This window comes from Rhipicephalus sanguineus, chromosome 9 (assembly GCF_013339695.2).
Source record: "Rhipicephalus sanguineus isolate Rsan-2018 chromosome 9, BIME_Rsan_1.4, whole genome shotgun sequence".
Classification (NCBI taxonomy): Eukaryota; Metazoa; Arthropoda; class Arachnida; order Ixodida; family Ixodidae; genus Rhipicephalus; species Rhipicephalus sanguineus.
In genome coordinates this window covers 24,856,540-24,871,389 of record NC_051184.2, presented here as the reverse complement: position 1 = coordinate 24,871,389, position 14,850 = coordinate 24,856,540, and the positions used below count along the sequence as shown (strand labels likewise).

Below are 14,850 nucleotides of genomic sequence, written 5' to 3'. Positions count from 1 at the left end.
AATATTCGGAGCCAAAAATCATTGGCTCCATGTATTACGTTCTATGCGACATAATCCGAGTATGTTACATAATCCGAGTGGCGTGGTTGTACAAAAGGTCACACGGTCCCTTACGCATTTGCCTAAGGCGACTCGAAGGCTAAAGCAATTTTCTCCTCACTCGACTGTACTGAGTCTCCCCCCCCCCCGCCCCCCAACTGAAAGCTTTCTGTACCTCAAGTGGTTTCGCATTGCCTCGGAGATCGGAGGCATTAGACGCTTCCTGCGCCTCACACGGTCTTGCAGTGCCTCCGTGATCGCCCACCTTTGACCAAGCGACGATGCCATATGATGACGTCATCATATGATGTATATTATGTGACGTTAAATGGTGACGTCACCCGCCACGGTGATCTAGTTAAGGTGCTCGACTGCTGACCCGAAGGTCGCGGGATCGAATGCCGGCCGCGGCGGCCGCATTTTCGACGGAGGAGAAGATGCTTGAGGCCCGTGTACTTAGATTTAGGTGTACGTTAAAGAACCCCAGGTGGTTGAAATTTCTGGAGCCCTCCACTACGGCGTCTCTCATAATCATATGGTGGCTTTGGGACGTTAAACCCCACAATTACTACTTATCATTAAAGGGTGACGTCACCACACGATGGCTATTTTTTGTGTCCCTCGTGTTGACACCAACGGTCACTTTTCGCGTTTGATGAGGCATCTAAGGCTTTCGCCTTAATAAGCGTCGATCCGCTGACCAAAGTCATCGGCAGCCACGTGTTAGGAATTTGGGTGCTGGCGAGAGTCTTTTGCGCCTAGCCTAACGGGTTGTTTAGGGACGCTATAAAAACGTCAGCACTAGCATTAGTAAACTACCCATTCACAATACCCGAAAACACCACTACTGCCGAGAGGGGTACGCTTGATAAACCAGAAAAAGCGCACAACGAAAATACATTATGGCGCCGCCGCTTTGGAGGTCCCGCACATATCCGACGTGACGTCATAGATTTCGACGGCGTCATAGTTCTTAATAGGTAAAAATGAAGTACGTTGCCTTCTAAGGGGGCCAGAGACATAACGTAACAAGTCGCACGATATTTTGTTCAGCCTATGCGGCCAAAATACGAGAACCCCGCCCCCCCCCCCCCCCCTGAAATTCGTGAGATATCGCTGACATTCACGTGCCAAGATTTCGGCGCGAAATCGGAGAATGAAACTTCTACGTACCTTCTTTTGCTCTTTTATTAACACACACGCGATAGTAAAATTAACCAGAGTAAAGCTACAAAGAATAAACTATCAGTCTAAATCAGTTCATTGTTTCACTTTAGTGTAACTTAACTTGTTTTTTAAAGTCAGCTTCGCCGCAGTGCAGATACGCAATGCGGTGAAGGTTATACAATGTTGTGCGATATGAATGAAAAGCTAATAGCGTCACGGCGCACGGGGCACGAGTTTTTCAAGTACACACGCCCGCACTTAGTCTTCAATCACACCGAGACGTGTAATAAGTGTAGTAGCCCATCAGAGCCATTTCTGGCATCGCAATTTAGTCCTCACTTTGTTTCGTCCTCCATTTACACGCCATGTCTACGATAGCGCAATGCAGCCTATAACGCGCGTTGCTCAAGTACAAGCAGGCGCGCATGCGCCGTCTTCAGTCACACTGCGATGACCGAGACACCTGGTGACAGCACTGGCAACAGTCCACTGATAGTACTACTAGCTCTCCTCTCCTGGCAGCATGGTGACAGGATAGCGCCACTTCTGCCTCCTTCCATAATGAACCGACTCGATCAATTCTTTACGTAAAACACACCCTGTAGGTGCGCCCTGGAGCTTACAACATCATAGGAGTGCGCGCAGGAAGGGGGGGGGGGCTGCTAATCATCTAAAGGGGGGCACCAATTCTGCACTATACGTTTACTCAATAGGACCTTACACGTCATTTTTTAATGACCAGGGTTATGGCCCCACGTTTTTTTAACGATAATGGCGGCCGAGCACCCCTTATGCTCCAATCAAAGTACTGTTTACTTCACACCTTCACCCCCGGAAAGGCGTGGACCAATGGCAGGACGTTGTGAGAAGCGCATCATTTTTGCATGCATTGCGGTGCTTGTTCTCTTTCAGACTAATCTAAAGGGGGCGGGGGTGGGGAGTCACTGCAATAAACCTTGCCCCCTCTACCCCCTAATGGAGAATCCTGCGCACACCTATGGTTAACCTGGTGACCTGGTGAGGCCTGGTGAGGCGCCCTTTAAATTACGTATAGGAACCTTCAGCGCGAAGTGCTCGTAAGGAAAGCGACTTTCGCCTTAGAACCAACTGGGAAAACCACGCCGGAACCAGTTGTTCCAGATTCTCGTGAGGTCGGGAAAAGACCACGTTGACCCCGGAGCGTCTCGTCGTCGACGTCGTGGGGTTTGTCGTCGTAGTGACCACGGTGCTTCGGGGCGCCCTCTTTGTCGAGGACCCAGTGCTGCCGCCGCCGCCTTGTTGGGCCGCCGGACGCGCCACGCATGACCCCTCGCGGCAATACTGTGCAACAAAAGAGAGTAGATCAGCGATTGGTGTCACGTGACACCGAAAAATGAAGTCAGAGCGACGGTGTTCCTATTTAAATGTGGTGCGACATGAACTCGTTCGTCCCAGAACACCCATGATCCGACTAAGTCCTTCAGATATCCGAATAGCCTACTTTTTCAACATTTTTTTTTTCTACCATAGCAGCAGAGCGCCAAGTTGGGCTGGTTGGTAGAAGTTCACTTGAAAAATGTTGAAAACGGGAGTTGTACTTGACGATAGTGAGTTACAACCTCTCGATGCAAGATTGTTACGGCAGCGAATTACTATGGCTTTGGATCGTCAATTACTTGATGTTGTGTTTTTTTTGTTTACTGCACGCGAGTATATATCATCTTTCACCCAATACAACTCAATTGTAAGTATGCGCTGCATAGTGGCGTAGCCAGGGGAAGGGGTAGGTGTTTCAAGCCTACCCCCTCCTCAAACCCGAAAATTTAAAATTTTGCATGCGCACATGTACACCCCCACATACAAACACACGAACGAAACATATAAAATATAGTCGGACCCCCTCCTCCCCCCCCCCCCGCCGACAAAAAATTCTGGCCACGCCCCTACGCCCCTGCATGTGCATGTGTACTTTTCGTCTTCTGCTGTGTCCTTGTCTTTAGCGCAGTAAAAGAAAAAGACATTTTTCAAGATTACCTTTCTACCATGTACTTGCCCTCGGTCCCTTAACTTCCAAAGCTCAACACAGCGGCACCTTAGCCCGTAGCTTTAGTACGTCACATCACCCCCTGGATGGCGTGGATGCGTACCTTGCCATTAGCGCATGAAGTACCGTCCAGGGCCGGATGTGCGGGGCTGGCCCAGGAACCCTCAAGGCACCATAGTTCACGGCATACGTTCTGTACATACGGAAGACAAAGATGGCGTTACAAGCGTCTTACAAATTCCTGTGGTTTTGTGACAAAAATGTCGAGGGGCCGCCATTTGCGAGAAAGCTAAATTTTCGTTTAGCTCAAGAACGTAGCGTCTAAGTGATCAGACTGTAATACAGACTTTACAGCCAGCAAGTTATGCAGCAAATGGAGCATCAATTATGATATGTCGTCGAACCCGTGTCCTGGAGGCTTTTGTCCCCGTGAGTTGCTTTCAGGCGCGCTTTCTCTTCTTTAGTCGAAACACTAGCCGGACGTATCCACTCAGCGATATTCGCCAGTAAAGCCTTGAATGACGAAGTCGCCAGGTCGAAACGTTGACAGGCAGGCATGATGCTTCCACCGTTTTCCCACGGTTGATCAATTTGTCTTTTCCTTCATGGACCCTAATTTGGCTCACCTTTATTACAACTGTGCATATCGTCGTCAGCTATAGACAAAATTTTTTCACCTCTTCTGCTAAAGAACAGGGGCCGAATTCACAAAAGCTTTTCGTTCTTGAATGCTCCTTGCCATTGGCCAGCAGGCTTCCCTAAATATATGCCAAGTATCACGATTGCTTGAAAATTCCTCTTGGTGGACACTGTACTAGATTGATAACTTGAGCACGCTGAGTCCCGCTATTTGCACGTCTACATACGCTTGGAAGTGAAAAAGAAAGGAAGAAAGAAAGAAAGAAAGAAAGAAAGAAAGAAAGAAAGAAAGAAAGAAAGAAAGAAAGAAAGAAGAAGAAAGAAAGAAAGAAAGAAAGAAAGAAAGAAAGAAAGAAAGAAAGAAAGAAAGAAAGAAAGAAAGAAAGAAAGAAAGAAAGAAAGAAAGAAAGAAAGAAATGGGCGAGATGTCTCCGGCACATTTGCCCAGAGGAGCCAGAGGAGGAGGAGACTATGCATATATACTTGCATTGAAGGGGCTCCTGGACGAAGTGTACGCGCTGTAGTCCGTTCCCAACGCCAGCTTGCACTGGGCGTCCGCCGGGAAGAGCTGACCGGGCAATGGTTCTCCGTCCAACTCGGCCACGGGCTGGCTTGTGCGAGACGCCAGGCACGACGACGTCCGGCTCCTGCGACCGAACGTGACTAAACTGTGCGAATTGGACGGCCGTTACGTCAATCCTGCCCTGTTACAGCCACTATACAAAGTGACAATCGAATCCTACCGTCCAGGGACACGGCACAAGTAGAGATAAATAACATTTGCGGGGGTTTTACGCGGCAAAACTATTGTGAAGCGCGCCGTAATGGAGGGTTCCGGAAATTTCGATCACCTGGCGTTCTTTAACGTGCACCTAAATCTGAGTACACTGGCCTATAGCATTTCACATCCAACGAAATGCGACCGCCGTGGCCGCGATCGCCTTTCGGGTCAGCTTCAGCCGAGCACCGTAACCAATGTAAAAGGCGGGGCAAGTAAAGATCGATTGACTGATTGAACTAATCATTCATTCATTCACTGATCGATCAGTCAAATTTGGTTACGTTCAAAAGCGACGTTCAAACGTACGTACACCTCAATCTAAGTATGCGGCGTCTTAGCATTCCGCTTCATTCGAAGTTTGGAATGCAACGTACAAATGTGAACAAGGCAGTCGACACTCTGCGAACAGTACACATGTACTGCTTGTAAAGTGGTCTTCATTTGTATGCATGTATACAAATGACGACGAGCCACACAGCGCGTTATAGAATATACATAATATACATGTGCTCACGACAGGAAGTCCTCGAGGTACTGTCCCGAGCAGCTGGACCAGTTGGTCTTGCCGGCGCCCGTCTTGGCCGACATGATGAAGCGGTCCGGGTCGCAGCGGTTGTCGGGCGGCCCGTCGTGGTGCATGCCCAGCGAGTGGCCCAGCTCGTGTGCCACCACCAGTGCCGCCTCGAGGCTGCGCGCCTCGCTCAGGGTGCAGCTGTAGCGGCACCGGCACATGCCGTTCACCCACGCCAGGCCTAGCACGCGGCTGTTGTTGCCCTGCGACCATGTCAGGTGCGACGTGCACACCTTAGCGTTTTGCTAACAAAAAAACAAATCTATAGGGTGATTTCCTACCTTGGCACGAGCCCGTTCCATTTATTCACTTATAAGTTGCATTGTGTATAAAACGCAGTTTAAGGTCCACGAGAGCCTGAAATGCAAACTCGCTGTTATCTTAAGTTCTCAAAGAAGACATGTCGACGCTGCGTTTTCACAATGCTGACGAGGTGCCGTCTACTCACGGTCCAGTCGGATGTGGTGCACTCAAACAATTGCGTTAAGAAACACTTCATGAAAGACGAGTTTGGAGAGTCATATCATTTCTCTTCATTCGTGTTAACCACGTGTCGCCCTCGTGCGCTTAAACGCTACATGCATTAATAATTATTGGGGTTTTATGTCCCGAAACCACGACATGATTATGAGAGACGCCGTAAAGCAGGGCTCCGGAAATTTCGACCATCTGGGGTTCTTTAAACTGCACCTAAATCTAAGCACACAGACCTCTAGCATTTCGCCTCCATTGAAATTTGGCCCCCGCGGCGGGGATTCGATCCCACGATCTTCGGGTCAGCGGTAAAGCACCATAACCACTAGACCCCAACGGCGGGTGCTACATGCATTGAATGAGAAAAATATCGAGTGACATATTTTCTGCTGCAATTATGTTTCATGAAGCATTTACCTTTTCTGTCTTCTTTTTTTTCCTTCGTTTTAAGTGCCATTGCTCACACCAGTGTTAGCTATAAACCAACGAGCTCAGGAAAATACCATTTTGACAGTTAACGATGCCCGCGACCATGAACCAGAACCGTCGAACAGTACACCAACGAAAGAGCTCATAAGAGCTGTCGTTTATAATGTCAATCACCGAGCTTTTATAGCAGTTCAAATGCATGACGTACGCGAATGGCATGCCCGCGCTGCGTAAGAGGCGGCACACACCTTGACGAGGTCGAGCCCCGAAAGCATGAGTGCGTGGTCCCAGCGCCCCAGCCCTTGCCTTGCCGCCAGCTGGTTGCGGTTGCACTGCCACACGCAGAAGTTATCCAGGTAAGCGTCGATGTCGCCACCGCCGGTGCTGGGGCCACGCTACAATGGAGGACAGCGGGACCGTGCTATATCGGTTATACATCTCACAACAGCACAGCGTTCGAAAATTAATTCAAGGCCGGAGTTACACGTGTCGAAACCACGACATGACAATTAGGCACGTGAGCACATCAGAAGGACAACGCAAATAAATCATTGCGTTAACGAGCATCACGTATCTGTAGCCCTTATACACCGGACGTATAAATTCACATTCGTAAAAGAAATCACAGTTTCGCCGCAAGGGCGAAGAAATGAATGCAATGGCAACAAATTGGAATGTTATACGAAGCAAGGCTAGCAGCTAACTCTTTTGTTCCGGTCTCGCGTAACTATAGAAAACGCTGCATGGTGTAAGGGAATACGGCCGTTACAAGGAGAGAAGCGGTTTTCATGCTGTCTGTCTTCTTAACGCGAAGTAAGCGGTGACAGCCCAGTCGTACGAGCCGCCTACTGATGTCTGTCGAGACAGCGCGCACACCAGCGGTCGCGACCACGCCCTTTTTGATCAAAGTCTGCAGTTGCTGTTCGAGCAACGCAGCCCCCCTCCTCCATTTCCCTTTCACGCTCCTTCGCCCGACGAAAAACGGGCGGGGCGCTTTTTCTCTGCTTGAGGAGCCATCGACGGCAATCCTCGCACGCCGGGTGACGTTATCGCATGCACCCTTCGTGCGAAGGAGATGGCCGGCTCGTTTCATCTCTGCTTCAGCCGCGTTCGTCCCCAGCGCTCGCGCGCTTTTACTCGCGCGTAGGACATACTATGAGCGGGGCGATATTTGTTATTGATTCGGACTTTATAAGAAACACGACGGGAAAAAACCCGCCGAGAGTGTCCATAAAATTTCTATCGCGATAAAAAATATGCTTCGTGGACAACGGCCTGTTCTTTTCTGGCACTTGCCTGGTCGTTTTTCTTGTTATACGTTCGTCTGGTTAGTTACGGTGCCACGTTAATTGCAACAGATTATTTTACAAGTAAAGCAAGGCGCAAGCTTCGAGATATATATACATATGTGCCGGCATATACATGCGGCATGCCCCTGCGACCGGTATGCATTTTGCTGCGCAGATAAGGAAGTCATGATTAATCATGTCAAGTCCAACGGTAACACATAAATGCGCTGTCCATAAGTACATGGCTCAGCGTTCTCAATAAGAAAAAGAGAACAAAAGAATAAAGAGAGAGAGAGAGAGAGAAAGGAGCAAGGAAAGGCAAAGAGGCTAAGTAGACGCACGTCCTGTTTGCTACCCTGCACTGGGCAAAGGGATAAAAGGGCGAAAAGAGAGATATAGAGACATGAGAGAGAACCACGAGACACTTGAGAGCACATCAAGTCTAGAAGCGGTCGCAGAGATACAGGAATAATTTCTACGTGTGTTTGTGGACATCTGGAAAAGTGTCTATTTGTGAGGCGCATTTACTTTTTTTTTTGCCTTTTTTTGCACACAGTAACGATCACAAGCTCTACAATGGAAAGAGTTTCCTTCGGAGTACATTCCGTGCCAGCTCACCTTGGAGTCGACGAGTTCGAGGTTGACGATCTCCAGTTTGAGCGGCCTTCCCAGCGATCGGTACTCCAGAATCAGCTGGACCTGTAACGAAGCGGCGACAGGTGCCACATTTGAAGAGCCGCGGTTTCGGCAGCGAAGATCTCAACGTTCGTCGACTATATATACCGCGTGTCTCGTTTTCGAATTGTTAATTCGAGGAATCAATCAATCAATCAATCAATCAATCAATCAATCAATCAATCAATCAATCAATCAATCAATCAATCAATCAATCAATCTCTTCCTAATGTTGACTATCCTACGCGAAATACCATGTGCATGCTGCAAAATAGCCGCAAGCTGTCATAGGCTGACACCAACGGAATGCGGACACAATGAGGATTCGCAGGAGTGATGTATCCATCCATGACCTATAGAGTGACGTTGCGAAAGCCTGCGCAGCGTCGGTGAGTGTTGCATGCAGGAAATGTCGGTGACAGAGCCGTCGTCTCTGCTACGAACAGGTGTGGCTCAATGTATGCATATATGCCCTCGCAACGGAAAAAAAAAACATTAAATGTTTGCACCACGCCCCAGATTATACAAACGAGAAAGAGAGAGAGAGAAGGAATGTAGGAAAGGCAGGGAGGTTAAAACGAACCAGTGGAGTAGCCAAGGGGATGGTTTGAGGGGTTCAACACCTCCCCCCCCCCCCATTTTTACGTTTTTTATGCGTATATATACACGCACACATACAAACACGCTTACGAATACACATAAGTAGGGTAGCATCCCCGCTCACCCGAACAATATTGCTAGACTATAGATGACTACCAATTCACATGCATAGCGCATGCGGCGTACCTACATACGATTCACAAGAGAATACGAAACCCCCGACCCCCTCCCGGGCTACGCAAGTGCCTAATATAACGGTATTTCGTATAAGCCATCATCATTTTATTAACAGTCTTTGTACTGTTGCGCGTTGGCTTACAGGAATGTGCTATATGTATACCTGTTCGAGGATAGCCGTGAGCTTCGTCTGCAGAGCTCGTTCCGTGGCCATGGCGTTGCTTAGTGCTGTGTCGACGAATACTGCAAGCTCGATGGCACGCTCCCTCGACGACACCGCCGCTTTCGTCTTCACGGCCCTGCAAGAGAAACGGGTGCCTCATCGTCATCATCATCAGCCTGATTACGCCCGCTGCAAGGCAAAGGCCTCTCCCATGTTCCGCCAATCAACCCGGTCCTGTGCTTGCTGTGGCCACATTATCCCCGCAAGCTTATTAATCTCAACTGCCCAACTAACTTACTGCCTCCAGCTAGTGCGCTTGCCTCCTCTTGGAATCAAGTCAGTAACTCCTAATGACCAGCGGATATATGTTGCCTTCGCGCATGCCCTGCCCATTTCCATTTCTTCTTAATTTCGACTAAGAAGTCCTTAACACCCGTTTGTTCCCTGACCCATTCTGCTCTCTTCTTGTCCCTTAAGGTTACGCCTATCATTTTCCTTCCCATGGCTCGCTGCATATCTTCCTCAATTTAAGTTTGAACCCTCTTCGTAAGCCTCCATGTTTCTGCTCCGTAGGTAAGTAAAGGTAAGAAGCAGCTTTTATATGTATACCTTCATCTTGAGGGTGCCTCACGAACGCTTAACTTCGCATCCACAGTTTTCGCACGCATGCCTTGCACCGCTTATATGAGGCACCATGCGCTGGAGTTTTGAACACGCGACAGCAGTGTCAGGATCAACGCACAATGCAGCAGAGGCATAGGTTTCCATCACAGACGTGGTCGACCGCGGAGGAGGGAGGGGTACATTGAGAGTAAGGGATTGAGGGTGTACAAAATTAATCCGTTCCTGTGATCCAAATTTGGAAGTTTCCTTTTCCTGGCGCAAGGTTCTTTCCAGCATTATACTACAAGCAAAATGCAGCCACTAATTAGGTCTGCTAAAGTGCGGCCCAGAATGGGTACGTTTCTACCGAACTCTAAATAGAGTAGTGACTCAGTGTTCCTGCTATTTTAATCCTAATCTCAAGTACAAATGGGGACTGACGGATGGAAGCAAAATGTGATATAATGGTTGTCTGAATGGGCATAAGTGCCTCAGACAGGATGGCCGACGTTTCGGTAGATGAACCTATCTTCGTCAAGGGCGCCTCACCATCATCCTTGGCGTGTTAGTTTAACTGAGACGCCAATAATAATGAGGCCCCCTTGACTAATAGAGGTTGACCAATCGAAACGTCGGCCAGCGCCTGTCTGAGGTACATATTCCTCCTGTTCAGATAACCGGTGTGTCGCATTCAAACCTTACGGTGACACCAACACCCGACGACCACGTTCTCAAGGCACAAACCACGCACGCTCGACACTAAACCGCAGTGTTCGGTCGTTGCTATAGCAAGAACTAAGCCTGCCAAACGCAGCCCGTACCTGCGTCTCCTGGTGGACAGCTTGCTCCAGGAAGTGAGGAACTTGGACATCGGGGATTCGCGGCGCACGACGTGTCCAGCAAGGTCATCGATTTCGACACCCGCGTCACCAAGTCTTTCAGCGACGGGTGCCACAGAAATGGCTTCGCCCTTCGCCGTGAGTACGAGGGCGTGGACTCGCTTGTCGCCGGGACACCCGATCACCACGGCTCGACCCGTGGCACTGACCCCCTGCTCGTAGACCCTGCCTTCGTAGGTGCAGTTCGCCACCGACGCCGCACCGCCGGGGAAGGACTCGAGTGCCGCACGCTTGCGGCGAAGGGGAACGTACAGCCGGCGGTCTCCGATGTGTACCGACAAGACGTCAGGCTCGAAGAACACTTGGACTTGCTCTTCGCTGCTCACATCGCCGACCTGAAGAAAACGTGGGTGGGAAATGTAGTGAATGTGAATTACAAAGCGCGATGGGAACATCACTGTTATCATCATTCTGCACTTAATATACATGCGTTTAGTACTAGAAGGTTCCCCTGGAAGTTTCATACCTATAATAATTGTTGGGGTTTAAAGTAACAAAACTACGATATCATTATTCGGGACGCCGTAGTGGAGGGCTCCGGACATTTCGACCAGTTGGAGTTCTTTAACTCGCACCTAAATCTAAGCACACGGGCCTCTATGGCATTTTGCCTCCATCGAAATGCAGCCGCCGTGGCTGGAATTCCATCCCGCGACCTTCGGGTCAGCAGTCAAGCACCATAACCACCAGACCATGGCGACGGGTAGTTTCATGACTATCGGACCTCCGAATGTAATAGGCATCACTAATCATGTTAATAAGAACCCCAAAATTTGGTATAAGTTACAGAACAATGGGACTCATTACCACTACTTCAGTCAGAAATGTTACTGATTACAACTACCAATTACTGTCTAGCGAAACTGACTGATGAATTACAAAACATTAATCCATTACTTTTGCGTTGCCTTTTTTTCCATTTGCATGTACAAAGTATTTTTTATGCCTACTCACACTAGAAAGGTCATTTCTGGCATGATCTTGCCTCAACTGGAAGGGTTTATACTAAGTAACATCCCGCAGTTTGGCGGGACTACGTGTCGTACAAGGGACTTCGCGCACAAATGAGCCGAGTCTCTGAACCATCACGCTACGGGCGCAGGTCTTTCAAGGACCACTGACACCAAAATAGCAAACTCCAGATACTTGTGGAGTTCGATTCTCCTGCATACATAAGTACACCTGGTCAGGTATTAGTGACGAACGTATACCCACAACTCATTTAAATGCGACCTTAAAGTAAGCGTCAGTGCTTATCTGAGTTGACAGCCCCACGCGAAATCGTCATCGATATACGTTGCTCCTCGTTAATCTGAGTATCGGCCTCGGTCAAGAGAGAGAGAGAAACACTTTAATGCAAAGCTGGAGATGTTTGCCTGGCTATTCGCCTGACATGCTACTCCAGGTGCTGGGTGATATGATATGATATATACACTGATAAACGCATAACACATACACATAACACACATAACACATACAGCCACACAAGTTTACAACGTTTCGTTCAGGCTCGATCAAGGACCGTCAAAGCTAACATATGTAGTGCGAATTCGAGGCAGAACACTTCTAAATCTATATGGCAGTGGTCTCAAACACGCGGTCCGCGGACCTTTCGCTAGCGGCCCGGCCCGCACATGACTGTATGTTCATGAGCTGCAAAGACCTGACTGGTCTCAAGCATTTTCTTCGTGAGGTACCCCAAGCGGTCACCAGTTGTTAAAGCATGACCGTTATACAAAAACGCTATATTTCAGAACTGCGTCCAGATTTCAGTAACTCTGGAGTACCAATATGCTTCGCGAGTCCTGACGCCAAATCCCTTTCAGAAATGACCCATAATGAGATATGCGAAAGGCCTTCTTTTAAATGGCAACGTTGGCTCTCATGTTGTTCAGACACCCCCTCTCCAATCTTCTTCACGGTCCCGGCCCTTGCGGGAGACTAAATTTCGTGAGTACGGCCAAATAGCTGAGGTGAGCACGGCTGGTCTATATGGTCACTGCGTTCGGCGGGGACAGTATCATTCCTGGACTCGGACGGTCGCCACAGCAAGACAAGACGGGCGAGTCTGTTGCTGGAAATGCAAACTGCGTGCCTAAAAATCAGAAGCCGGTATTGTGCACGCAGGCTGACGAACAAAGATGAACACTGGAACAAAGGCTCACAAAGGCTATCGGGCCCTGACGGCTTTGTCACCGGGCTTAACGTAACGGCGTAGGGCTTCTTCCAGAAATTCGAGGATTTCATGAAGACGTCAAAATCAAACGAGGTGTACAAGGCCAGTATTTGATGATAATAATTAATAATATCTGGGGTTTACCGTCCCAAAATCACGATATGATTATGAGGGACGCCGTAGTGGAGGGCTCCGGAAATTTCCACCATCTGGCACTCTTTAACGTGCACTGACATCGCACAGTACTCGGCCCTTTAGCATTTCGCCTCCACCGAAGTGCGACCGCCGCGGCGGGGATCGAACCCGCGACCTTCGGGTCAGCATCCGAGCACCGTAACCGCTACACCACCGCGGTGGACGGCCAGTGTTTGAAGCACGTTCGTGAAGAAAGATGCGTACTCCAGACGAAAAGTATATACAGATTAACTTACGTACGCTTGGGAGCCGGAGCAGTACTAAATCCGTAAAAGGGAATCTGAACACCCTATTTTACCTCATAGCCTCAGAACGTGCACGTTTTTCAAGTGGCCTTGTCCTGAAGCGCTTCAACAGACCCCGCAGCTCTTAATTACGTGCAAATTCCGTCTCGAAATGTGCCAGGCCATTCGGACCTCTTAATTTAATTGAAGAGCATACGAAACACGTATGAATTAAAACGTCCCGCATGCATCTCGTAGGAATGCAACATATTTTTCTCATAATATAACCTCGCGGAAAAATGCGGAACTGACGTTCAGTGCACACAGATGACCTCAATATGCGGTGAAAATGGAATGGAAAGTATACATGCAGGTCATCGGGAGGCATATGGAAACGTTCGTATACAATCGGCAAAATTATCTGGAGCAATATTCTTCACGAAGTCTATACGGCGTGTACTAAACTTTATGACTGAGTGTCTTAGAGTCGGACAGAAGGTGCCGTTTGTTTCACGTGCCCGGTCCAAAACTTGAACGGATGATAAGGCCAACAAAAGGAGTAAAGCACCGAAAGTCTGCGCGGCGTTACAGTTACAGACATTGTTCCGAAAGGCAGACCATAACTATAGCTTACGACCACGTGCGCGCCATAGCGTAAAATGCTCAAAAATTGACGGGGCAGTTCATCTAGCTCCCTAACCATACCGGGTCCCTTTGCGGCAACGCCATGCTGTGATGTCGCGCACTATGCCGTATCATCAGAACGTCTCATCCGCTCACACCAGTAGGAGCACTATGCTCCTTAATAATTAACCACGGTTCCTCATTTAAAGCATCCGCTTAGTTCAATCGTGTATCGAGGCAGGACTTGAACACCTTCCAGAGTGCAACGCGGGAGAGAGGAGGAGTTCAGCCTTGAAAATTCGAACCTGACGTTAGCTGGACAGCACGTCCCCCAAAAGGAATTGGATACCTTCGTTTCTTCCCGACTTCAATACGACTTGTAATTTGCGGGCTTACCTGGGCACCGCAAGAGCCGACCTGAAGAAACAGTAGATGAAGCGTCACACCAACGGCCAGCGACGTTAGCATTACGGCACTGCGCGGCAAGCGAGCGACGACGGGCCGCTTCAGCACGCCGCGTACGTCGCCGGCGGCCATCCTTTTTTCGAATGGCGCTCGCGGCTCTCGGGTCCTTGGGTTCACAAACGGCTGCCTGCTCGGGCGTGACGGTCTCTTCCGGAGACCATCCACCTCGCGTTTGTCGCCGCGGCCGCTTAGTTGTCGGAACCACCGGGAGCGAGCGCGCAGCGGGCACGTCACAGTCTCGCCGGTAAAGACAACAAGACCTGGCTGCGTCCCGTCACCGACGCCGGCGGCGCTGATGTAGCCTTGGCCCTGAATACCAACGGGAGCTCGCTACATGCCGCGATGATATATATACGCGCCGCAGCTGACTCACGGGAACACGCACGTGGGAGGTGCACAGTGCGACTCCGCGACACAGTGCACGGCCAGGTACGAGGTTGTCACCACCGGAAGGAGTTGGTACACATGCAAGCGCATACCGCGCGTACCCAATAACCTGCTGTCAAGAATCCTTTCGTCGTAAGCGCGTTTGCAGAACTTTGACGGGCGACTTGCTGACATAGACATACCGTAAAGTTTTTCCACATGACATTTTTCCACTTAACATAGTAGTATCCAGTCGTGACTGGCATGTATG

At 49.4% G+C, this 14,850-nt stretch overlaps 1 protein-coding gene across 1 annotated transcript in view; it reads right to left on the bottom strand.

The window, feature by feature from the left end:
* LOC119404774 (A disintegrin and metalloproteinase with thrombospondin motifs adt-2) overlaps positions 1–14,536 on the bottom strand; it is a 30,223-nt gene extending 15,687 nt beyond the window's left edge. The window contains exons 1-8 of the mRNA XM_049419013.1: positions 14,145–14,536; positions 10,452–10,864; positions 9,028–9,163; positions 8,031–8,111; positions 6,372–6,518; positions 5,164–5,423; positions 4,356–4,515; positions 3,333–3,422 (exon numbers count right to left, since the gene is read on the bottom strand). Coding sequence (XP_049274970.1) covers positions 3,333–3,422; positions 4,356–4,515; positions 5,164–5,423; positions 6,372–6,518; positions 8,031–8,111; positions 9,028–9,163; positions 10,452–10,864; positions 14,145–14,285 — 1,428 coding nt within the window. The 5' untranslated portion in view covers positions 14,286–14,536. The remainder of the gene's footprint in view (positions 1–3,332; positions 3,423–4,355; positions 4,516–5,163; positions 5,424–6,371; positions 6,519–8,030; positions 8,112–9,027; positions 9,164–10,451; positions 10,865–14,144) is intronic.
* Between the last annotated feature and the right edge of the window lie 314 nt (positions 14,537–14,850).